The sequence below is a fragment of the Microtus pennsylvanicus genome, chromosome 2 (genome assembly GCF_037038515.1).
Source record: "Microtus pennsylvanicus isolate mMicPen1 chromosome 2, mMicPen1.hap1, whole genome shotgun sequence".
Classification (NCBI taxonomy): Eukaryota; Metazoa; Chordata; class Mammalia; order Rodentia; family Cricetidae; genus Microtus; species Microtus pennsylvanicus.
The window spans coordinates 141,563,474-141,588,209 of NC_134580.1; the positions used below are offsets into that span (position 1 = coordinate 141,563,474).

General features: G+C 50.8%; 1 protein-coding gene across 1 annotated transcript in view; it reads right to left on the reverse strand.

Annotated features, from left to right (window-relative positions):
* Positions 1-24,487, reverse strand: part of Prex1 (phosphatidylinositol-3,4,5-trisphosphate dependent Rac exchange factor 1) — a 154,594-nt gene extending 130,107 nt beyond the window's left edge. The window contains exon 1 of the mRNA XM_075963110.1: positions 24,190-24,487. Within this exon, the coding sequence (XP_075819225.1) occupies positions 24,190-24,393 (204 nt within the window). The 5' untranslated portion in view covers positions 24,394-24,487. The remainder of the gene's footprint in view (positions 1-24,189) is intronic.
* Between the last annotated feature and the right edge of the window lie 249 nt (positions 24,488-24,736).

Below are 24,736 nucleotides of genomic sequence, written 5' to 3' on the forward strand. Positions count from 1 at the left end.
TCAAAATGATAAACAGGGGTCGGAGAGATGGCTCAATCAGAAATTACCATGAGAACCTAAAAGATAGGTGACTTACAGATAGGTACACAGACGTATACAGGCAGATGATAGATAGATAGATAGATAGATAGATAGATAGATAGATAGATAGATAGATAGATAGATGATAGGTAGGTAGATAGATAGATAGATAGATAGATAGATAGATAGATAGATAGATATGGATGGATAGATGGACGGATGAATGGACAGATATATGTAGCTCAACGCCTGCTCTACATGCTACGCACTACGTGCCACAGTATGGTTCGCGAGTCGGGCAAGGTATCACATACAGAGACACGGGTCATCCTGAAAACAAGAATACCAAGAATGCCCCCTTAAATCAAGAAGGCCAACTTTACTGTGTTCTACGGCAGCTTATATAGGGTCTCCTTGACCAATGGCCACGCTCTAACTCTCAGCTCCAAGCCCACCAGAAACCATTCCCCTGTCTCACTCCCCTGCTCAGAGCAGCTGCAACCACAGGAAAACAAGCTATCTGATCAGAGCAGCTACAGGAAAAAAAAGTTTTTAACCCCAGCAGGCAGGGGGGTCACAGGAAATTCAGGGTCTGGGGGTCCACAGTCCCCAACAGGCACACACACACAGAGGCAGAGGAGAGAGACAGACAGACAGGTAAAGAACCTTGCCCCCAGTCACATAGCTGGTCATGTGGAGAAAGATAACAGGCTTCCATACTCTGGGCCTGTAGACTAGGAAGTTCTCTGACAAGGGGGCATGGAGCTTCACCTTCACACCCATTATGAACCATGGGCCTAGCATCTCCAGTGCCAAGGTCGAGCTGTACCAGGCAAAAGAAATCCCATAAGGATTGGAGTGATGAGCAGGGGGCAAGGAGGACCACAGACATTCAGGTTATGGGACCAGCTCCTCTGAAGTACTCAGTGGATGAGAACCCAATGGACCCAAACCCTATCTACACATGGATGGGACAGTCAGGGAAGGGATCTTCCCAAGCAGTAACATCCCAGCAGAGTGGGGCTGAAGATGGAGCTGAGCTGTTCTGAGGTCTGGCAGGGCCAGAAGAATAAAGGGCCACATCAGGTACAGTGAAGGGATGGGAGAGGGTGACAGACGGCACCCAGCAGAGCCGGCAAGAGGGCGAGGACAGCCTCAGTCTTGGTGCACAACAGATTATAATGCAACTCTCTTTTATGTCCCTGACGCAGCAGGACTAGGGGTTCACAGAGCGCCTGGACAGGGTCCTGCACACTACCATCTCCTGCCAAGGTGCATGTGTGCCAAACAGCGGTGCAGGAAATCCAGGTCTACCTCAAGTCTCAGCACTTCAAAGAAAAGCCTGGTGCACAGCCTGCAGTGGCTTTCTCCAAGCTACTGTGTGCTGATACGGCTTGAATTATTATTAATGTATTCTACACCCATTTGAAAATGTGTTCATTATAACCAACGCAGCAACGCACAGAAGTAGACAGAGATGAAGATGCATCTCCCCCTCTCTCAGACTGAGGCCGCCAACACTGGTATCCTGGTACCCACCCTGAAGTAGCTTTCTCTGTGCAGCAATGGCTTAGGGTGTCCTTGAGCTTATGCGCCTGCTGCTCTGTCTTCTGACCAGCACATGCCATCACAGACAATGGGCTGGATCTCGAGTGCCCCCGCCAAAAGCCTCAGTCACCAGTCTGGTTGCTACCTTTAGGAGACATGGCCTAGCAGAAGACCCTCAGCTCACAGGAGAAAGATCACTGCAGAGAATATGGGGGGGGGCAAGCCCCTCCCTCTCTCCCCCTCAGCTTCTTAGCTACCCTGAGGTGAGCAGGCTTCCTCCAACTATTCCCATGGCCATCACTTACAGCTTTATGACAGGCCCAAAGGCAACTGAACCAACCAAGGCTGTGACTTCAGAAACCGTGAGCCAAAATGTATCTTCCATCCTTTCAAACCAACTTCCTCTGATAACTGTCTCAGCAACAGGAAGCTGACTGAGGCACCACGCAAAAAAAGCTTTTGGCTTGTTTTTGTTTTGTTTTTCTCCTACTTCCTCTTCTTTTTAAGATAAAATTCCAAGTAGCCCGGGCTAGCCTGTGTAGCCAAGGATGAACTTCGAAGGAGGCCTGACCCTCCTGCCTCCACCTCCCCTCCTGGAATTAGACCAAGCCCAGTTTCTGTGCTCTTTTTGTTTTTTTGTTGGTTTTCTTCCCTAAACATTGGGACTGCCCCATATCCAGACAGAGGTCAGCGTTTAGATCAGTCTTTGAAAAGCCTGCTTGATAGGCCTAACAAGCAAATGAACAACCAGAGTCCGATATTTGCTAATGACCACTTCTGTGGTTTCCTGTTGGTTCCTTTTATTTTACTGTGTTATTATAAACACAGCTGGGAAAAGAAAAAAAAACACAGCTTTATGTCTTTCACATGCTCGTGTGTGTGTGTGTGTGTGTGTGTGTGTGTGTGTGTACAGCCATGCCAATGACTATGCATGCAGAAGACAGAAAAGGGCCTCTGGTGTCTTCCTTTATCATTCTCCTTACCTTAGTGTTCTGAGGCAGGGTCTCTCACTGAACCAGAAACTCATCACTGGGCTGAGTGGGCTGGCCAGCAAGCTCCTGGGATGTGCCTATCTTTGCCCCCACCCCCTGTGCCCCTGTGCTGAGTTTATAGGTGCTTGCGGCCTGTACAGCTTTTTACATGCAAGCAGGGGATTCTAACTCAGGCCCTCGTGCTTTCAAAGCAAGGGTTCTCACCCACTGAGCCCTCTTCCCAGCCCCACCTGCTTTTCTCCCTTGATTTTATTTGAGAGATTCCCCAGGGAAGCGAGCCAAGCTGCTGAGATGTTCTAAAGACACCGCCAAGCTAGTTTAACACTCGTGTTGTTCCGCCTGTCCCCTGCAGCCATGCCAGCCTGGCATCACAGCTGCCATGCTCACATGCAGTAGAAAGGACAGAAGGTTGATGCAGACACGTGGCTCCTCAACAGAACCAGCTCCACATCGTTCTCATTCCACAAGATAAGGAGTCTACAGCGCTGGCTGAGCACAGGCACACCTGCGATCCCTAGTCCAGGAAGCTAAGGCAGTGGGACTGCTCCTTGAGCCCAGCCTGGGCTACACAGCCAGACTCTCAAAAAATAAAGAGAACAGGGCACTGTCGGGAGGGGTAGCTCAGTGAGTGAGCACTTGTCTAGCATGTCCGAAGACTTAGGTTCTAACCCCCTCTTCCCTACACCCCTGGAGAAGGGGCAAAAAAAATCATTCTGGCCCAAATGAAAGTAGGGGTATTAAAGAAAAGGCTTCCCCATTACAGGGCCCTACAGGGATGAGGACACCTCAGCCCAGCGCCCTCCCCCCACCACCACACACACACACACACACACACACACACACACACACACACACACACAGCAAGCTGACTCCAGAGCCTACACTGTCTCCCCCTCTGGAATGATTTCACACCCGAGCAGGACAAAGATGCCTTTGTCGCTTGGAGAGGGAGCCAGCACTGCCGGAACATTCTGGGTTCTGTTCATTCAGATCTCTGTGTGTGGAGAGGGGAGGGCAGAGCAGAACAGGATGCTTCCCACTGGGGCTGACCTCAGCCTGGACTGCTCAGCAGGCCTGGAGCAGGCCCCAAGCCCCTGCTGAGTTAGTTGGTTCACTCCACAAACACTCGCTGTGAACTCAGGCTGGGCCAGGCACTGGAAGCCATCTTCCTATTTCATCCCCCAGCCCAAGAATGTAACACCACTGACAGGCCATTCACAGATACAAACAGGCTGGATGGGTCCCAGGTCACACAGCAAGCGAATGTGTGACTCTGCGCAGGTTACAAAACCTTTCTGAGGCTCTGTTTCACTAACACTTAGTTCCTGGGAGGCCAACTGTGCTTGGAGCAAACACATCAGACCTGTGACCACGGGTGCTAATAGGAGATCCATGGAAAGAGCCCAAACAGACAGGGAGGAGGCAGTGTGACTGTGGCTTTGAAAGCAAGCAGAGGTGGCAAGAGGGCTTAGCAGAGAAAAGGATTTCCAACCCTGGATAGAGGTCCCAACAAAGAGAAAAAAACACCCCACATCCTGACCCCCTCCAGTCCAAATACTCTGCAGTCTTCTTTCAAGGAACATGCACACACACACAAACACATGCGAGCGTTCATATACACACGCACACATACGCACACACACATACACACACGCATGCACACACATATGCCTGCACGCACGCGCGCATGTACACACACACATCCCCTCCATGGCACAGGGAGGTCCTCACCACACGGTCACAGGATCTGTGATAGCCAATCCAGAGCCCACCTGGGACATGACCCTTCTGTAAATCAGGCCTCTCAATTGCTGGGTTTTGTTGTTGTAGCTACTATTTGGTATTTTTGGTTTTGGTTTTGTTTTCGAGACAGGTTCTCACTATGCAACCCAGACTTCCAGAATGCTATGATTAAAGATGCACATCACTGCACGCCATTTAATATTTTTAATTTTATATACATACATATATGTATGCATACATACACACATATGTATGTGAGTGTATATGTATATCTAGAGAGAGAGAATATATATGTGCACGCAGTTGCAGGAGTCAATTCTTTCCTTCCAATACAGAGGTCCCAGAGATCAAACTCCAACCATCAGGCTTGGCACAAGCACCTTTACCTGCTAAGCCATCTTGCTAGCCCCCAGTTCTTGCTCTTATTGAAGCCAGTTGGGATTTGCTTGGTTTTTTGTTTTTGTTTTTCGAGACAGGTTTCTCTGTGTAGCCATCCTGAAACTTATTCTGTAAACCAGGCTGGCCTCGAACTCAAAACATCTGCCTGCCTCTGCCTCCTGAGTTTCGGGGTTAAAGGTGTGTGCTCTCACTGCTCAGCAGAGATGGGCTTTTCTGTCACTTGCCACCAAAGAATCCTGATAGCCAGCTAACTTTTGCTGGTGGCTACTGTTTCAAAAACACTGGACTAAGGAGAACCAAGAGCAATAGAGCCAGTTTAGATGTAAAGGCAGGAAGATCTGATGGCAAATGAGGGGTCGTCACATGGGGGCAGGGGTAGGGGAACAGGGACACAGACTCCTCGGTTCCTCCCAAAGGAACACAGAGCAGTAGGTGGACAGATGGAGATGAGCGCAGCCTATGCAACAGCTGACATCGCTAAAGAGACTGCCCACAGGCCACAGGAAGGAAGACGCTGGGCCACAGAATCAGACCCTCTGGAGACAACCTTCTCCCCTCAGAGAAAGAGGAGGACCACCCAAGAGCTGGCAGACACCTCCAACTCAAATACCCATGGCCCAGCACAAACAGACAAAGGGAGGATCCTTCAAAATAACCTCTCTCCTGCAATAGGAGCATGTTAGAAGAAATGCTCCTTTATCCTCTTAACTAGTCAATTATTTAAAAAAAAAACAGTGTAAATGCAATGGCAGCCAACATAGATGCTGTTTTTGGTGTTGGCAGAGCATAGGAAAAAGTGAAGACTATGGTAAACTAAAGCCTGTGGCCAGGGCTGCCTGCAGGAATCTGAACTAGATACCCACCTCTCCCGAGACATGGTTTCTCTGTGTAGCCCTGGCTGTCCTGGAACCTGCTCTGTAAACCAGAATGGCCTGGAACTCAGTGATCTGCCTGCCTCTGTCTCCCAAGGGCTGGGATTAAAGGTGTGCACCTCCACTGACCAGATTTAAAAAAAAAAAATCAAAGTTGACAACTAACAAGAAAACTCTAAAACACGGCGCAGGCCAACAACACCCACTTACGGGTCTGATCTGGCCTGAAGAGGTCCAGTTTGCAGCCTGTATTCTAATTATGGAGGACAAGGAAGGGGCTCTAATTTGATCATAGCAGCTCCTCAGTCTCAGCTGAAACCTAACCCCAACAGTGACTTCCTGCAAGAAACACAGGCCACCTCCCCTGTCCTGGTCACTGAAATCAAAGACACTGCATTTCCCAGACACACAGTGCCAGTGCATCCAACTCATCCAGAGAGGCCCCCACTCCCCATCTCCTGCCACACCCACTTGGTGCTCAAGAGCAACTGGAGGGAGGGTTAAAGCTAACACTATCTCAGCCATCAACTGGCTGGGTACCTCAGTTTCCCTTCCTGGGAATGGGAGATCATGGATGGTGTTCTCTCTGCCTCAGTTAGCCCTGACCTCATCCTAAGATTTCAGCGTTCCAGGGCCAATTGTATGCCCCAGGGTCCTACAAAACTGTTGAAGAGCCGACATGGGCTGGCGAGCTGGCCCAGCTGGTAATGAGCTTGCCTTGCAAGCACCAGGGCCTGAGTTTAACCCTAAAACCATGTTTCAAAAGCTAGGTGTGAAGCCAGCGAGTGCTTTAATGCCAGCACTCTTAGAGACAGAGGCAGGTGGACCTTTCTAAGTTCTAGGTCAGCCTGGTCTACAGAGTGAGTTCCAGGACAGCAGAAACTTAGAGAGACTTTGTCTCAAAAAATAAATAAATAAACCTAGGTGTGGTGCCCAAGTCCAAGTCTGCTTCACAGCACTGGGGAGACAGAATAAAGAGGATTCCTAGAGTTCACTGCATCTTCAGCCTAGCCTGCTGGGCAAGTTACAGGCCAGGGAGAGACTCTGTCTCAAAAGGAAAAGAAGTGGAAAATACCGGAAAAAGGACACCCAATGTTGTCCTCTGACCAACCTATGCACACATGCATACGTATAGACACTCAAGTGCACATACACACTCAAAGACACACATGGCTTCTGTCTTAGTTAGGGTATCTATTGCTGTGAAGAGACACCATGACCATGGCAACTCTTACAAGGAAAACATTTGATTGGGGTGGCAGCTTACAGTTTAGAGGTTTCAGTCTATTATCGTCATGGGAGGACATGGCGGCATGCAAGCAGACGTGGTGCTGGAGAAGTAGTTGAGAGTCCTACATCTTGCAGGCAACAGGAAGTAGTCTGAGAAACTAGGTGGTATCTTAAGTATATATGAGACCCCAAAGCCTGCCTCCACAGTGGCACACTTCCTCCAACACCACACCTACTCCAACAAGGCCACACCTCCTAATAGTGCCCATGAGCTAATGGGGATCAATTACATTCAAACTACTACAGCTTCTAACTCTGAATTACTGAAAATTTCCCACATGTCCAATATAAGAGGAATGGTTGAATAATAATGCAAACTTTATTAGACTGGTATTATATATAGCATAATTTATGTTTTATTAGTATAGCCTGCTCTTATTACTATGATAATTTATAGCTAATATACACAGGGTGCTTACTATGTGGCAGACACCACCCTAAAAGACTTGCAGGTGTCCCCCCCCCCCATAGGCCACACCCCATCAGTCCAAGGCATCACCGCTTTTGGAAAGGGGGGACCAGGTAAAGCAGCAACCACTGGTCACACAGCCAGTAAGTGGCCAGGATCTGAACTGGATGGTGAGGATTCAGAACTCCCTGTCTTTCATCAGGGCCATCAAGGGCCCTGGGGACCAAGAGTGCTTCATAGCAGTACACTGCATTGTGTCTAGGGCAGAAGAGGCAGGCACGCCAACAGATGCAGATAATCGACATAAGAAGGGGAAGCAGAGACCAAGCAAAGGCACCAAGGGCCTGGCTGTGGGAAGGGGATGATCCGCCTACCAACCTCCATTCTTCAACCATTCTACAACAGGCATGCCAATCTCAAGTACAGCTAGCCAGTGCAGGATGTGCATTCAGGAACCAGGTCCAGGTCTGGCACTTGGCTACTATGCTGCTGGCCCCACAGCAGAAAACACCACCAGGGAGCCAGATGTCCATCTATCTGTCCTACACTGATGCAGCCAGTGTTCAAGCCATGAACAAGCCAACAGCAGGGCTCAAAAGATGTGTCGCTAATATGAAGGACCCTAAGAGACAAAACCAGAGGTCCCATTTCACAGCTGAGAAAGCAGAAGCACAAGAGCCCGGGTCCAAAGGTCACAGAGGCAGCTGAGGAAAGCACCAGGGCAAATGTGAGCAGAGACACATCGCAGTGGGGACTTCTCATCTCCCAAAGCGGGACTCGGGGGGAGCACTCACAGCGTGGGTGTGAAGGCCTGGTTTCACCCCAGCACGCAAAGAAAACCTCACCAAGGGGAGAGGAAGAAACAGTAGCCTAGGACGGGCTGGGGATGCCAAGGGGAGGCGTCCTAGTTTCATCCCTGGGGGAGAAGGGGTTCATCTGACTTACAATTCCAGGTCCCAGTCCATCACTCAAGGAAGTCAGGGCGGGCACCTGAATGCACACCTGCTTGCTCTTCCACATGGCATCACCTCTAACCAGGGACCTCACTTCACAGATGAGGAAGCAAGGGGGGGAGAGGGTGCTGCTAGCAGGCTGGTAGACATGTTTGCCCTCAGCTAGCCTTTCTTCTTCTTCTTCTTCTTCTTCTTCTTCTTCTTCTTCTTCTTCTTCTTCTTCTTCTTCTTCTTCTTCTTCTTCTTTTTTGGTTTTCCTAGACAAGGTTTTTCTATATAAGTGGCTGTTCCCAGAACTTGCTCTGTAGGCCAGACTGACCTCGAACTCAGAGAGTTCTGAGCGCTGGGATGAAAGGCATGTACCACCAGACTCTCAGCTAGCTTTCTTACACAGTTCAGGACCACCTAGGGGATGGTGGCGCCCACAGTGGGCTGGGTCCTTCTATATCAACTCTCAATCAAGACATTCCCACACAGAAACACTTACAGGCCAGGTTGACCTAGGCAATTCCTCAATTGAAAGTCTATTTCAAGATAATCCTAGGTTGTGCAGAGTTGACAATTAAAGCTACCAGAACAGGACACTGAGGAAAATAGGGGAGTTTAAGATACTAACTACAGAGTGGAGAATTCAGTATCAAGATTAAATTTCCTAACTTTGTACACTGAGCTGTGGTTACCTGGGATTGTTCCTGTTTGGGAGACTCCAGTTTATATACTCCAAGTCCACAGTCATTCTCAAAGGGACCCAAGTAGTAACAAGACCGTGTGTGTTCAGGGTGGGGCTAGCAGAAAAAGCAAGGAAGCAGCTCTAAAGGTTAATTAGAGACCCTGTGTGGAGACCCATGAACAGGCCTACCTGGGCTCAAGTCCTAGCACCTGTGTTACAATAATGATGGGACGTGTACCAGCTGTGCGGGGTTGGGATGCAGGCCTCTGGCATGCATCCCTTGGCCGTGGTACTCCTCTGTGATTCTATGAGCCTCCCAGACAACAGCTGCCACCCCGAGCTGGTAGCCAGGACTGCACAGAGCTCTGACCCTCTGATATCCAGGTGTGGTGACAAAATGAGAGACCAAGAAGCCTCTTGGGGGTGTACATTCCCACAGATCACGATGCTGATGCTTCCTTGACATGGTAAAACATTTCCAACCCTTCTTATGCATCCACTCCCTCCTTTAATACCAACGGGTACCTGTTTTATGCCAGATCCCAGGGATATGCCAATGGCATGCCAGAACAGACAGGATGTGGCTTCCAGGGACCTCCTGGAGAGTCTGAGGAGTAAACAGTTGGCTTGTTTGGATGTGTGAATCCCTGGGAATGCAGTGATGTGGAGACAGGGAGCTAGAGGCCAAGGTGGGGACACTCTCTAGGCAGAGTAGGTGGTGGTGCTCCACACAGAAGGAACAGCAAAAGAAAGACTCAGGCTAGGATGGGTGAAGCAAGATTGTAAGCAAAAAGACAGTTAATGGGGCCAGAGCAGAGTGACTGAAGCAAGGGGTGGGGCAGCCACACGGAGGAGGTAAAATTCGACCCACCTCCTAGGTCCATTCCTTCCACCTCCAGCAGGGTGGCTAGGAGAGAGGAAGGTTGTCCCTTTGTAATTGTCACTATGCCTAGCAGACAAATCAGAAGGATGTGGCAAGACACTGGATCTAAAACCAACCCTGTCTGTCAATCATAGAAATAAACATATGTGAGCTAAATGGCCTAGTTAAAAAGCAGAGGCTGTCAGAATGGATTTGAAAAAGCAGCCTAACCGTATGGTGCCTGTAAGAGATGTACAGGGTGATAAAAAGACACGAAGAGGCCTGGGCAGGAAGTAGAAAGCAAAGAAAAAGGGCAGCTCACAGTAACAACAAAATAGTCTTCAAGACAAGGAGCATGGCGAGGGGACAGAATCTGCTCCAGGGTGACAAAGGGGTCACCACTTCTTCAAGAAGATAAAAGTGTAAAGTCACATCACACAGAACAAAATGCACAAAGTAAATAAAAACTGAGACATCTCCATCTTTGCTGGAGACCACGGCTTTCTTGGTGAGCAGCGGAGAAGGTGGTGTTGAAACCAGGAAAGCTGCAGACACCCAGAAAAGCACCTCAATTTCATGACCACCTCAGACCATCAGCCCAGCAAGAGAGGACATACACTCTTTTCTGATGCATTCGGAAGGGTTGCTCAGCCAGTCAGCCAATGCTGAGCCAGAGATCAAATTTCAATCCAGTTCGAAAGGTTGAGAGTCCCCAGCACACTCTCTGAGCACTGCAGAATTCCATCAGAAGTCACTACAGGATAAGTTGCCTGGAAAAGCCTCAATATTGAGACACTAATGCAGCAGAATGGCTTCCTTGACCCATGCCAACTCACAGAGAAAGAGCAGATGGTATCTGGGGGCAAGAGGACAGTCAGGCAGCCACCCCACACTACCCTCAGGTCTGAGTCTAAAGTCCCCAATGGAAGGGTACCATGAGCAGGGCTCCAGGCTCATCCCTCCAGCCCTATAACCCAGTCAGTCAATATTTCAGAAACTACTGAATATTCTGTACTGGGCTAGACAGGAGTGTGCAAGGGGAAAGTGTGACATTGATCACTGTAGCCAGCAGGGAAAGTGGAACCTTGTGTCTCTAAAACAGCAACATGAATTCTGCCCACAGTCTCCCACAGAGCACAGCCTGGGGGCATGGTAGAACTAGGCTGGAAATCCCCCAGTCATCACCCAGGGGTGTGGGTCAGCAGTAGAGCACCCACCTAAAGTCCCTGGGTGAGGGGCTGATGACTGGCTTAGTGGTAGAGAACTTGCTTAGACTCTCCTGGGGGGAAGGAGAGGTAACTCAGTGGTAGAGCACTTGTCTAGATAGAGTCTGCCCTACAGTAGGGGTGTAGCTGAGCTCAGTGGTAGAACGCTGCCCACCACATGCAAAGCCCTATGTGCACTGCCATCTCCTCACACAGTAGAGTAACAGTAGTAATAAACTACTGTTGAAACTAAGCCCCTCCCTCCCCAGTCTCGGACGGCACCCCAGCCCTGGCTGACACCTGGACCGCAGTTTCGGCATGCTACACCCGACCTCTGACCCACAGAAACCCTAGGAAACACACAGGGGCTCTTTTAAGCCACTTAACTTACTGGAACTCATTATCAATGACGGACATAGCATCTCTGTGGGACCTGACAAGTGACCTCAGCAGGGAACAGAGAGAAGCACTGGCTCCGCCCACAAAAGCAGCCCCACCCACAACAGCAGCCTCCTTGCCCTTTCACCTTTGGGTGGCACAGCACAGAAAGGGGAGACTGTTTTGCTGTACTTGAGAAACAGACTCCTCCTTTCAGTCTTAAGGCTGGCTTGCAGCAGCAATTGGGGACCAGCCTCTCATCCATTGGCAGCCATGCCTGTCAGGTACCTGCTCTGTGTCCGGCGTGCTGAGCCAAGGAGAGCCACCAGCTTACGGCAGGTCCTGCTGACCTCAAGCCTCTGTCCTTGTGCAAATAGAAGGGATACAGAGGAAATGGGAAACATGATCCAAAGAAATGGACCACAGCAATGCACGGACCAAAACATCCCAAACTTGGTTTCCAGGCAAGGGAAACCAAGGCCCAGAGAGGGATGGCCCCTTGCCCTAGTTCACACAGCCCCAGAGGCAGAGATAGGCAATGACAGTCTATGATAGAATGGCCCAGGACCCTGTGATCTTAAGCAGGATGCCATATAGTAGAACATTCTTCAGCACCAAATCCCCTCTGCCTGCACACACCCACGCATCTTTGGCTACATTAGAAAACACTAGACTGTCTTAATCTCAGGTTCCCAGAGTCTATACAAAAATACTAGCTAGCAGTTACATAATCCAAACCCATCACGTTACGTAACACAGACACGTATATCAAAAGGCAAGGCTCTCCATTCAACAAGTCTTTAGTGTTCGTCTGCTCCGCTCCAGGTGGCATTCTGGAAGCCAGAAAGGAGTGAATGAAACAGAGGAATATCCTCAACCTGGCCCAGTTAACGTCCGGGGGAAAGGGAAAGACATCATTCATTAAATAAAACACCCCAGTGTCCGCTCCTGGGGAAAACACACCAGAAAAGCAGATACAGGAAGGCTGAGGTGGGGCGATGAGAGGTCAGACAGGACCTAGGGGAGAGAAGGGGTGAGCAAAGGCCTGAAAACAGTGAAGGAGGTGGGGTCTAGGAGGAGAAGACTCCGCAGAGGAAGTGAAGAGACTCATGCATTTCAGAAAATGAGACATGGGGGGGGGGGAGCCTAAGAGGAGGGTTGCACGACTTCACCAATAAACTCAGAACCACAAGGCTTTAAGCTTGGGAAGGATGAGGGTTATGGCGCATGAATCATATCTCAATTAAAGAGAAGCGATTGAGAAGGAGGGGCTAAGGCATGGAGCAGCCCGCAGCCCATGCAGGAGGATTCCTTGATCCTGAGAAACAGCTGAGGCCCTGACCAAGCCTCCAGCCTCCAGAGCCCCTCCCCCCAGCCAGACAGGGGTGAGAGCTCAGGACCCACACAGAGGACCTATGACAGGGCTGAGGGCAGGGTGGGGCCCCAAGTGCCAACAGACCGTTTTTAATCAAGCAATAACTTCCTGAGCAGAAAACAAAGCCGTCTTCCTCTATCACAGGAAAGCCTGGGTCATCACACACAACACCACAGCCTGGCTTAGATGCTCAGAAGGCAGCCACCAGCAGACCTCACCTACAGGCTGCTTATAAACAGCCCAAGTTTATAACCCCTGTGACCTGCCAGACCCAGAGGGGAGCAGGGACCTTGCCACCCTGGGGAACACAGCAACCTGCAGGCAAAAGGGGTCTGCCTGGAGGAGGCGGAGTGTGTCACCTGCCTCCTAGATAGATACCCAGAGGAAGGAGGAGGCTCCAGAGACTTCCACACAAGCTGCTTTCCACCACACCGCTGCTGAACACGGTTATAGGTTCTTCACATCTGCATTGAACCCAAAGTGTTCAACACGCACACAGACATGCACATATCACTCACACACGCACACCCGTGCACACATACACACGCATGCACAGTCTGAGCCACCTGGCCCCAACCCACCACAGCAACTACACCCCATCTTCTCCCCTCCAACCACTTCAGCTTCTGACCGGTCAACCAGTCAGTTCGCACCACGCCCCAGGGCCTTTGCACATGCACCTCCCGCTGCTGCCCGTAACACACTTCTTGAAGCTCTCCCACCTCCCACCTCCAGAGAGGCCCTTCTTGGCCACTTCACTTGAGCAGGTGCCATCATATCTGTCACCCTCATTTTATGTCAGGTGTCATCATCCCAGCTGCAGACCTGAACACCTTCTCAAACCGCTCTGGGCCTTCCTTTCCTCATATGCGCGGCAGCTACGGTGCTATCTACAGAAGCTGAGCGTGTGCAAAGGGTCAGAGACGACCCTGGAGTGCCTGGCGCACAGTAGGGCACCCTGTTGTCACTCTCATACCAACTGGTCGTTTTCAAGTGCTCTCTTTCTGTGAGGACTCTGTGAGGTAGGGACCCGTTCATCACATCCTAGTCATATACCAAGAAAGAACACAATACTTGGAACCTAGTAGGTACTCTGTGTCTGCTGACCAAATGGGAAGTGAATTCATGAATGAAAGCTCTCGGTGCAACTTAGTAGGTTCTTATGTCCACTGACCAAATGGGAATAAAAGCTCTCAGCAGAAGCAGCCACCTTGTCCTCCACACTGTTCCCTTGAACAGATAGATAGAAGACTGACTACCCAGGCCCCAGAGGCCCACGACCTACACCAGCCTGGCCTCCCCTGGCCCAGAGTCAAGGGATCATTGTCAGCTTCACATTGGGGAAGGAATTAGGCCACCGAAAGACTCAGATTGAGCGCCCGACCACAAGACAAAGGAGGAGCCCAGCCGCCCTTGAAAGAGTAGAGAAAGCACACTAAACTTCCCCAGCTCAGGCACAGGGAGGCTTGAGGTCCTTCCTCTCCAAAGGGGACAACAGTCTGCAGCCACCAGCGTAAATCCAGAGCACGGGGCACCTTCTCCAGATCAGATCGCGTCATGCAGTGCAAGAAGGAATCCGGAATGGCTCCAAGCAGCCACACTTCACAGACGGCGAACAGAGGTGTAGGGTTAAGTCCAAGGTCACAGGGCCAAAGTACTAATATGGGCCCAGCCCCTGAGTCAGCACTCTTACCTGTTAGGAAAGAGAATACAGGGGCCACATCGCTGGTAGAGGCCTCACCTAAACACACACACATACACATGTGCATGTGGGCTCCCATACTGCTGCCAGTGCATGTGAACACCCAAAGGTTGGAACCATAAGCTAGAAGCCAGAAAGGGCCCACCAGCCCAGGGGTTCTTATCAGGAAACTCTGTTTGCTTCACCCTCATGGGACGTCTGGCAACCTCTGAGGCTTTCCTGATAGTCCTATGGGGCAGAAACTGTTCTGGCATCTAACTGGTGACAGATGACACTGGCAATTGTTCCCCAATGTACATGGTAGCCCCCACTAAGCAGAACACCAGCACAGAGTGCCTTCTCAGCAGCTGGCTCCTCCGGGATCTTGGTTCTGGGTTTGACAGTCCCCAGGGATCTGCGGATAGAACCGTGGCTAACTTCAGGGAACTGCCTCTCACAGAGATCATAGCATCTCACCTGTAAACAAAAGACTCAGCCCATGATCCTCAGCTTGCTCTCCATCTGGCAGACTTCTAAAGACCAGGGTGAGGGTCTGTTCTACCCTGGCTCAGTGGCTAGGAGACATTACATACTGGCTTAGGTAAGTACCCTCTGTCAGGATCCTACCCTGAGAACTATCTTCCAGGAAAACCAAAAGCAATCGACAAATGGCTGTTGATGCTGGCCAGGCTCCACTGCTCCAAAGACAGCCTTCTGAGGAAAGCGCCTGAGCGAGGAAGACAGCCCAGTAGGGCCTGCTCCTTGGCCTGATCAAGGGAATACTCTCTCTACTCCTGCCCAAGGTCTCCCAGGCCAGAAACACCAGCACCATCCATCTCTCCTGATGTGACGGGATCCAGGGCTACCAGGGAGAGTGTAAGGATAATGGTGAATAAGCCTCCTATATCTGAGCAAAAGCCGTTCATTCATAGGTGCAGCCATCCTCCGAGAGACAAGTGCCACGTGTGCCCTGTTGGCGGCTGCATTCCCAGGGCCTGGCTCATAGTCCGGATCATAGCAGGCATCTCATAAATACCTGCATGCTGAGAAACGTAGTCAATGTCCAGGACTCTGCTTGCAAAAACATAGAAATGGGGCCACAGAACCTTGACATCTGAGATGTTATCACCACGGGGTTCTCACTGGGGCCAGAGATACAGTTCAGTGGTAGAATGCTTGCTTAGCATACGCAAGGCCTTGAGTTGCATTTCCAATACTACCAGCAATTAAACAGCTCAGTGGGTAGAGTACTTGCCTGGCATACAAGACGTCCCGAGTTCAATCCCAGCAATATATACATGGGCTGTGTATACAGGCAAATGCCTGTAACCTCAGCACTTAGAAGGGAAAACAGGAGGACCAAAAATTGTATAAGAGTCTCCTCCAAGATTAAAACCTTTCAGGGAAGCTTCTTAAGCAGAGAATCAACAAAACAGGAGCTTCAAGAAGTCCCTGAAGGCTGGGCGGTGGTGGCGCACGCCTTTAATCCCAGCACTAGGGAGGCAGAGGCAGGCGGATCTCTGTGAGTTCGAGACCAGCCTGGTCTACAGAGCTAGTTCCAGGACAGGCTCCAAAGCCTCAGAGAAACCCTGTCTCGAAAAACCAAAAAAAAAAAAAAAAGTCCCTGAAGCTCACCAGATTCACTAGGCTCCATCCTGCCAGAAAAAGCAAAACCAGAAGCAATGAAGACTCTGGACCAGCCCAGCTGCCTGAAAGAGCTTTAGACCAACCAAGGGCACTCCCCAACCTGTGGAGCTGCCTGCAGGCTGTGCAGTCTACTCCAGGTTCCCAGGGTCATGAGCTGTCACCCATGCTGGGGCGGGCTTGGGTGATACAGCTGTCTTTGAGGCATTCCTGCTCATGTAAGCAACCATCCATATTCCTCAAGAAAACTCATGGGTTCACCAAGCTGGGCTTTGGTGGTATCTGTGCTTTGGTCTATTTTGAGTTCTCTACATGGGGTGAGTAGATGAGTGTTTTTTATCTCCCCAGGAAAACATTTTATCACACAACGTAATTGGTGCCCAAACAGGGACATGACTAGACCCAAAGACGAGTTGGGGAGGGCTGAGTGTATAGTCCTGGCTACGAGTATCGAGGCATACAACTGAGGCTGAGGCAGCCTAAGAGGAAGCATCCTCAGAGAAAATTCCGAGAGAGTTGTCCTTTCCTGTATGTGTGAGAGTGTGCCTCTATGCTATGACAACAGTTTGCAGGGTTCTCGTGAGTGAGACAGGCAACTCAGGCCAAGCCATCAGGTTAGGGGTGTCTGTGGGAGCAATCCTGGGATGGCAGTCTTCATATATGTAGTATGGGAGGAGTGGGGTCTACCACATGAACATGGAGATGACCTGAACACAGTTTAGAGGAAATCTTGCCATTTTGGGGATTAGCATACAAGAATTGAGACTGTTGGCAAGAGGTGGCAGAGATTGCCTGGCCTCTATTGTATGGAGTAAAAAATGCATCTGAAGCAGAAAAGGCACCTAAGCAGAAGGGTGTCTGTGTAAAGGAGCAATTGCAACAAGAAAGGGAGATGTGGCTAGCCATGTTAGCCTCTGATTTGACAGCTGACTTAGATAAACAAGAGAATGGGAGTTGGTAAAAGCAATAAAACATACCCCTCAAGTCCAAGCTTCAGTAGAAAAAGGGGAAATCTGTAATCCAGCATGCAGATGTGTGTGTTAACCAGGATCCAACGCAAGCCAGTGTGATCAGAAAATGGGAAATCTGTAATCCAGCAGGCAGATGTGTGTGTTAACCAGGATCCAGTGCAAGCCAGTGTGATCAGAAAGCATTCAGCACTTAGCCGGCCGGATGTACGGTAGCCTTTTAAACACGCAGAGGGAGAGCTTGTTTCAGCCTGGCTTGTGAGGCTGTGGGACATGGGCATGCACAGGATCAGTCTGGCTGCAGTGGAACTTGCTATCCCTCCTTAAGGCAAAGGCTGCATAACCTAAGACACTAAGAGGGAAATCAGTCCTTGAGTGTCTTTAGGAACACTTGGTTATCTCCACCTAAGGTCTCCATAAATACCATGAACTGCAGAACCATAGAGGAGGGGCATGCTACTGAAAGAACTAGGAATAAGGGGAATTGTAAGCCAGGACATGGTGACTCACGCCTTTACTCCCAACACTCAAGAGGCAGAGGCAGGCAGATCTCTGATGTCAAAGACAGCCTGGATTACAGAGTTCTAGGACAGCCAGGGCTACACAGAGAAACCCTGTCTCGGGTTGCGGGAGAGAGGCCATGCTTGAACTCCAGCTCACTGGGCCAGGAAGCTGTGTTCACAGAGCAGTTAAAGAAGAGACTGATCCAGCAGGGACTGGTGTGGGCTTTAGTGTCTTTGCTGAGTCCATTGATGGGGCAAGATCTTTATAAAGAAAGGCTCTGGCAGATCTCAGTGGCTTATGCCACAATGAAAAGAGAGTTTTTAAACTGAGAGAGCAATGTAGTAAAAAAGTAAAGCAGACAGAGGTCTGTCTGGGTTACTGGAAGACAAATGTGGCAAGATTCATACTCACCGGAGGACATCTGTGACAGACCAGAACAAGTGAAGACAATCAAGCCTGGCCCAGAAGTGGGTAATCATCCCCCCAGACTAAGGAGGGTACAGTCACCTCCAGCAAAAGGTTATGCTAGCGGTGGAGATGGCTTCCCAGTCAGGAACTCCCCCAACCACCAGATATGGCGGAAGAAGTAGCAAGATACAACAACATGCACGTGGCAAACTCAGGGCAGCTCTCACCCTGAGAGCCAGCAAGTGCAGCAGGGGAGAGCAGGGCCTCTTGGTCCTGAGTAAGTCTGAGCAAATTAAGTCAGGCCCACTGAGTTTATTGGGTGTGGAGAAATGTAGGCTCTGAGGAAGAACTCCAGGATATGGAATGTAACAGCTCAGAGAGAATGACCTAAGGATTACAGGGAGCTAATTAGGTTAGTGCCTCCTATCCATGCCCTGTACCCAATCCTGATCTGTGGAGAAAGCAATTGATACAAATGAATGGAACCTTTCCGTGCTATATTAGAGCGTGTTTACGCTAGGCTTTAGTATCTTCTTAGCTGTGAATCTCTGGGGTCACCTGACCGTAAGAACAGGTGGCAGCAGACTCCCAGAGTGCTTCACCAAGGTTATCTTTGTAACCCCAGTTTGTTATGGGTTGGTGGCTAGGGATATTGCCTTGTCCTGTCCATCATCTGGAAAAGGGTTTTGTTCTACAGATGACATAATGGTAGCCTGAGTGTTTTGCGGATTCGGAAAGCCAGTGATACTTCCACCTATCCTGCAATCCTACTGGGGCTGGGCTAATTAAAGAAAAATAACTCTAAAGGACACTTTCAGAGGCCATGAAGTGACTAAATGAAAGCCCTAGTCCCAGGGGTGGGCTACCTCTCTGAGTTCTTAGCCAGGGAAGCTCCTGAGGCCCCACAAAATATAAAGGCTATTGCTGCTGTTGTTGATTGTATGTCAAACGTAGATGTAAGACCCTATGGCTAAGGACTCCCCACGTGCATGCTTTGACTGCAGAAGGCTGGTGAAGAACTGTCACCATCATTCCTGCTTGGCTATGGACCCTGCATGCTAAAATACTGACATGCCAGGCAGAATGCACCTGCTTGTGCAACAGTGGTTCAGCTATCGTGAGTGAAACCAACCAGAACCATGCAGCTGGATTTAAGGCTCACTGCACAAGAAAGAGTTCATTCACATCTGGTACTGTAAGCCAACACAAAAACCTGGGATTTAGGGGCGGTCCTAAGTCGCAACGGGGGAGCAACTTCTATGGTTTTATGGATATGATGTGCCTGCTAAACCTGCCTTCTAAATATGGGTGTTTACACCCACAGATCATGTATTATCAGTCTCAACTCATAACCACCAATGAAGCTCCTAGGAGCAAGGGACTGTTACTGTGGCATGGTGGCCTACTTCTTAGTCATAGATGGACACCCTTCCAAGACTCAGGGATCACTGGGGGAAAGGGGGGGGTGGGAAGGAAGTAAGACAGGGAGAAGGGGCAGAGTGTTGTGTCACTGTCTCCAAAATCAAAACATTCCATCCTGCAGGCTAGCTCCCTAAGCAGGGAGGCAAACAACAAAAAAAAAGTAGCTTCAAGAAACTCCCTGAAAGTCCCTGCTGGACCAGCTGCTTGGAAGAAGGGACCAGCTGAGCTGCCTGGAAGAGATGTAGACCAACAGGGGCACCTGGAAAGGATGCTCTCCAGCCTGTTAATCTGCCTGCAGGCTGTACAGTGTGCTCCAGGTTCCCAGCTTTGTGAGCTGTCACCCATGCTGGGGTGGGCTTTGGTGATGCAGCTGTCTTTGAGTCATTCCTGCTCCTGTAAGTGACCCCTCACCCATATTCCTGTAAGTAACCCCAATAAAACTCATTGGTTCACTAAGCTGGGCTTGGTGGTATCCATACTTCAGTCTGTCATGGGTTTCCTATCTGGGAGTGTAAAAGAGTGTGTTTCGTCTCCCCAAGCAAAGTTTTATCACACAACACAAGGTCATCCTCCACTGCACATCAGGTCTGCTGTCAGCTTGGGCTACATGAGGTATTACCTCAAAAACAAATAAATAAATTGAAGTTGGGGGGCTGGTAAGACAGGCTTCCAGGACTGAAGACCTGAGTTTGATTCCTGGAACTCACATGATAGGGGAGAAACCTCACACTATCCTGACCTTCACACATGCACTGTGGCATATACACACACACACACACACACACACACACACACACACAAATAAACAAATGTAATACGTTTCTAAACAAATTTTTGAAGGATTTCATTGGCTTCTGTCTGGTTCAGGCTCCCTGTGCTGTGCCTGTACAAATGCATGTTCACATGTGTGCAGGTGCACATATATGCATGTATGAGCATGCACATGTGTGCATATGACTATGGAGACCCAAAGTTGAAGGCAGTTGTTTTTCTTGGTCACTCTCCCCCTAATATATTGAGGCAGGGTCTCCAGCTAGACCCACGGCTTTCCCATTAGCTAGCCCCGTTTCCCTAAGGGTCCCAGCTTCACCTCCCAAGTGCCAAGATTACAGACGGACAGTCACACCTGCCTACCTTTTATGTGGGTTCTAGAGATCTGAACCCTGGTCCTCACATTTGCAAGGCAAGTGCCTTATCCATGGAGCCATCTCCCCAGCTCCATGATTACTGCTTACATCCCCAAAGCAGACCTACTCTGCCCACACTTCTCCGCTCCCTACTTTTCCAGACACAAGCACGTGAAGATGCCCAAAGCCATGGAGTTAGTCATCCTGACTGGATAGCTGCAGACTCTAGTGTGCCCTGCACCCCAGGCCTTCTCCCTGGGGCAGAGCTAGGAACACAGAGTGACTTGCAAACCACAATTTCTTGTTTTGGTGAGCAGACTCCAGAGAGAAAATCTTTGGTCTCCTCCCCCCCCCACCCCCACCCCACAAAAAAAGCAGAACCACTAGATGCATTCTGGGAGCTCTGTGCCCATAGTCCTTGCTCCTTTCAAAGACCCCAGCTAGGGTGGTTCTGAGAAGATCTTCCGGGTACCAGGAAATAACAGGTCTCTGTCCTCAGCCAAGGGGAGTCCCCAGGTCAAAGTTGACAGTCGTTCTCTGTCCATTATGCCAGGACTCTAACCAACAACCAAAAACAGGATGAAAAACTCACTCAGCCCCTTCCTTTAGGGAAGAGACTCCATGGACCCTCGCCCCAAACACCATCATCGGGTCTCCAACCACCTACCGTGTGTCGTCACGCAGTAGGAGTTAACTTCAGGCCCATTCAAGTTTCATGAAACCCCTGTCAAACAGGTGCTACAATACACCCACAGTACAGATGTAGAAACTGAGGCACGGTACAAGTTCATCTCGCTCTAGAGCCCCACACTCAACCTTTGCACCATCAACAAAGCTAGCACAAAGGACATGGGCAGCCAGGAAGCTCACTTCAACCTGCCACCTCAGTTTCCTCATCTATCAGTGGGGAACCAACAGCACCTTTCTCGGGGTAGGTTAATTGGCTGCCTCTTGCAAAATGCTGCACAGTAAACAAGGGTCAGCTCCTACAAGACGACACCTGTCATGTTACTGTCCCCACCAGCACTGCCCAAGACAGCTCAGGATCTCAAAGGTTCCAAGTCAAGATCCCATTCTGTGCCCCAAAGCCTTTTGTCCATCTCTGCATGGTCACTCAACCTCCAAAGTGACCTGAGACTGCGCCAACATCTCCACGAAACACCCTGCTTCTTTCTGATTCTCTAGAAAGAGCTCCTAGGACCTTGTGGAGACAAGGAAGGATACAGCCCACGGCCTAGGTGCAGCCCAAATCCAGAGTGGACACACTAAAGAGCCCCAAAGCCCCAGGATGGGAACAGAACAGAGCCAGTGCTTTCCTTGGCTAGAGTTCAAAGGTCAAAAGGAAACTCGTTGCAAGTCCCCCAGGCTTCTGCAGACTCAGACCTTACTTCCTCCAGGCAGCCTCCTGTGATCCACCTTGTTCTCCAGCAGCCGAGCCTACTACCCTACCCACCTGTAAGAGTAATTACCACATAATTATAACTCATAATTTCAGTTGATATTTGCATAGCTAACTGCCTGCAGGCACTGCTCGGAGGGCTCTAAGTAGTTACACAACTTACCTACCCTAAAAAGCCCACAGAACAAAATCTATTCTCTCCAATTTTACAAGGGAATAAAGGACTGAAGATTTCAATCCAACATGCCTAAAGCCACCGATCCAAAGACCTCACACCAAGCAATCTGATTCCAAATTTGGAGCTTTTTATATTATATTATCTATTTACTCTTTTATATATTTGGGGGAAGGATATGTATGTCATGGTGGGGTCTCGGGGATCAAATTCAGGTCCTCAGACTTAGGGGCAAGTGCCTTTAACTCACTGAGCCATCTGGCCAGCTCTTGCTCTAGACTTTTTAAAGTGCCCATTTTGCCACTGTAGACTAGACTGGCCCCTCCCAGAGAGCCAGTAGTCCAGGGAACCCCTGTCAGGGTGTACAAAAGCTAACAAGTTGAGGCAGAGAGAACCCCAGGAGGCTGCCAGCCCCTCTGTGCTGGTGCGTGAAGGAAAGCGGGGTGACAAGGAGCATGCAGCTCTCACTCCAGGCTTCCAGGACTAAATGGCCTTGGGTTGCCTGAGGGCCATTCCCCAGAGGCCAGAGGTAGCCTCCTGGGCTCCCAGGGCAAGGCAGGCTACTCAGGTTACACAATCAGCCCTCTGCTTCTGGCATTAGCTTGGAGACTCAAGTAAGGGCAAGGCACAAAAGCAGCCTGGGGACTCCTACTCTTGTACAGGTGGGGAAACTGAGATCAGCATAGGTGGCGGAAGCGCCCCATCTCAGAATACCCTGTCACACCCAAGCAAAAATCACTGTCTACAAACGACAAACAGGTGTCCTGAGGATGGCACAAAAGCCCGAGAAACTTCTTTTGGTTTCTTTAATTCCAAGAATGTGGACTCCGATCAATTTCCATTATCCTAGCTTCCCCAGACTCTTCATGGGGACAGTTTAAAACCGCAGTTAACCAGGCACAGTGGCCAGGGGTGAACATGGGGAGTGTGTATCTCCCCCCACACACACACACACCCCGTTAATATAAAAACTGGTTTACATTTCCTGTTTCTTTTTAAGGCTGAGAAGCTAAGCCACTGCTGAGGGGGAAGTGAGGAGTTCCCTAGAATCTGTCACTGCTCAGCAATGCCAGAGTGGCTACAGCACTCATTTAGAAACTGCCAGCTTCAAGCCGGGGAGCTGTGAGAAAGGAAGAGATGGGAAAGAAAGCCAACCCTGTATTATTCTCACAGGCCTTTCCAGAAGGATCCTTGGGCCAAATGGCTTTCAATACCTCTACACAGCTCCTCCCCCGTCCTTGATATTCCCTCCTCCCTAAGTGGGAACCCTCGACCTCACACAGACTCCCCTGCGCCCTCAAGCCACTGGGAACCCCAGAATGCCCCTTTCAGGGGTCTCTCCCCTCTCTCCCTCTCTCTCTTAATGCTCCTTTCTGGGGTCTCTCTCTCTCTCTCTCTCTCTCTCTCTCTCTCTCTCTCTCTCTCTCTCTCTCTCATACACACACACACACACACACACACACACACACACACACACACACACACAGAGTCCCTTCCTGAAGCGGGGTTAAGACCGGAGTTAAAGCGGCCCCAGCAGGAGGTACGGAGATTAAAGCCCTCAGGTCTCCAAGACCAGCCCATCCCACCACCCCCCCCCCTTGAGTTTTCTCACTTCCTAGGAGGGTAGGGAAGTGGCCCCTTCCTCATTCTCACTGGAGACTCAAGAGCAGCTAAGCACCCGAGTTTAAAGCACCCGAGGGGCTGCCCTAGGTCACTGCCCTGCATCCAACCCCACTTAGTCAAGCTGTGCAATCCAGAGCAAGGGACTCGACCTCCCTGGAGCAGAACTCTTCCCCCGTCTTAAAGATCGGAAAATATATGCGCGGTACTGATGAGCCCGATAACGGCTCAGCCTGCTGAGAACCGCGTAAGGTGCGTGGTACAAGGGCGCACTCAGATGCTGTTTTGCAGTCTAAAGCTGTGACTGTGTAATTCGAGCTGGGGGCACGGCTGCGAAGCCCAGAGGTCCCCGGTACAGCCGAGGGTGCGCGGGGGCCCTGTCCCTGCTTCTCCCCACACCGACCCCCAACGGGGCCCCGGGCAGCGGCCGCGCGGATGTAACCATTTTCAAACTATGCGCAAGGCGGGGAACCACAGACAAAAGCGCGGCGCGGGCCGGCCGGCCACAGGTGGCGGGAGCTCACCGACTGTAGGAAGCGCAAGGTGCCCACGTAGTCGCGCTCGGTGCCCAGAATCTCGTTGAGCACGCACAGACGGAGGCGCAGCTGCCGCTCCGACTCGCGGGCGGCCGCGCACGGCCCGGAGCCGGGGCCGCGGGCGTCGGGCTGCACACCGTCCCCGCCTGGGTCCCCGCCGCCGTCGCCGCCACCACTGCCGGGCGCCTCCATCGCCTCGCGGCGCCCGAACTTCCCGCGCCGAGATCGCGCCGCGGCTCAGGCGTCCGGGCTCCGCATCCCGGACAGGCGCCGCTCAGCGGGCCCGGGGCAGGCGGAGCGGGGGCGGGGCATGGGCGGAGCCCAGGGGCAGGAGGGCGGAGTGGGGCGGGGCTTTGCTAGAGAGTGTGTGGGGTGGGCGGGGTCTTCCGTGGAGTGGGCGGGGCCTGGTAAAAATGGACTGACTGGGCAGGGTTGGAACTTTTGGGGGGGGGGGAACCTGGGCGGGAACTAATGGAGAATGGATGTGGTTGAAGTAGGGGAGGTAATGGGGGGGCTGGGCGGGTCCTAGTGGGGA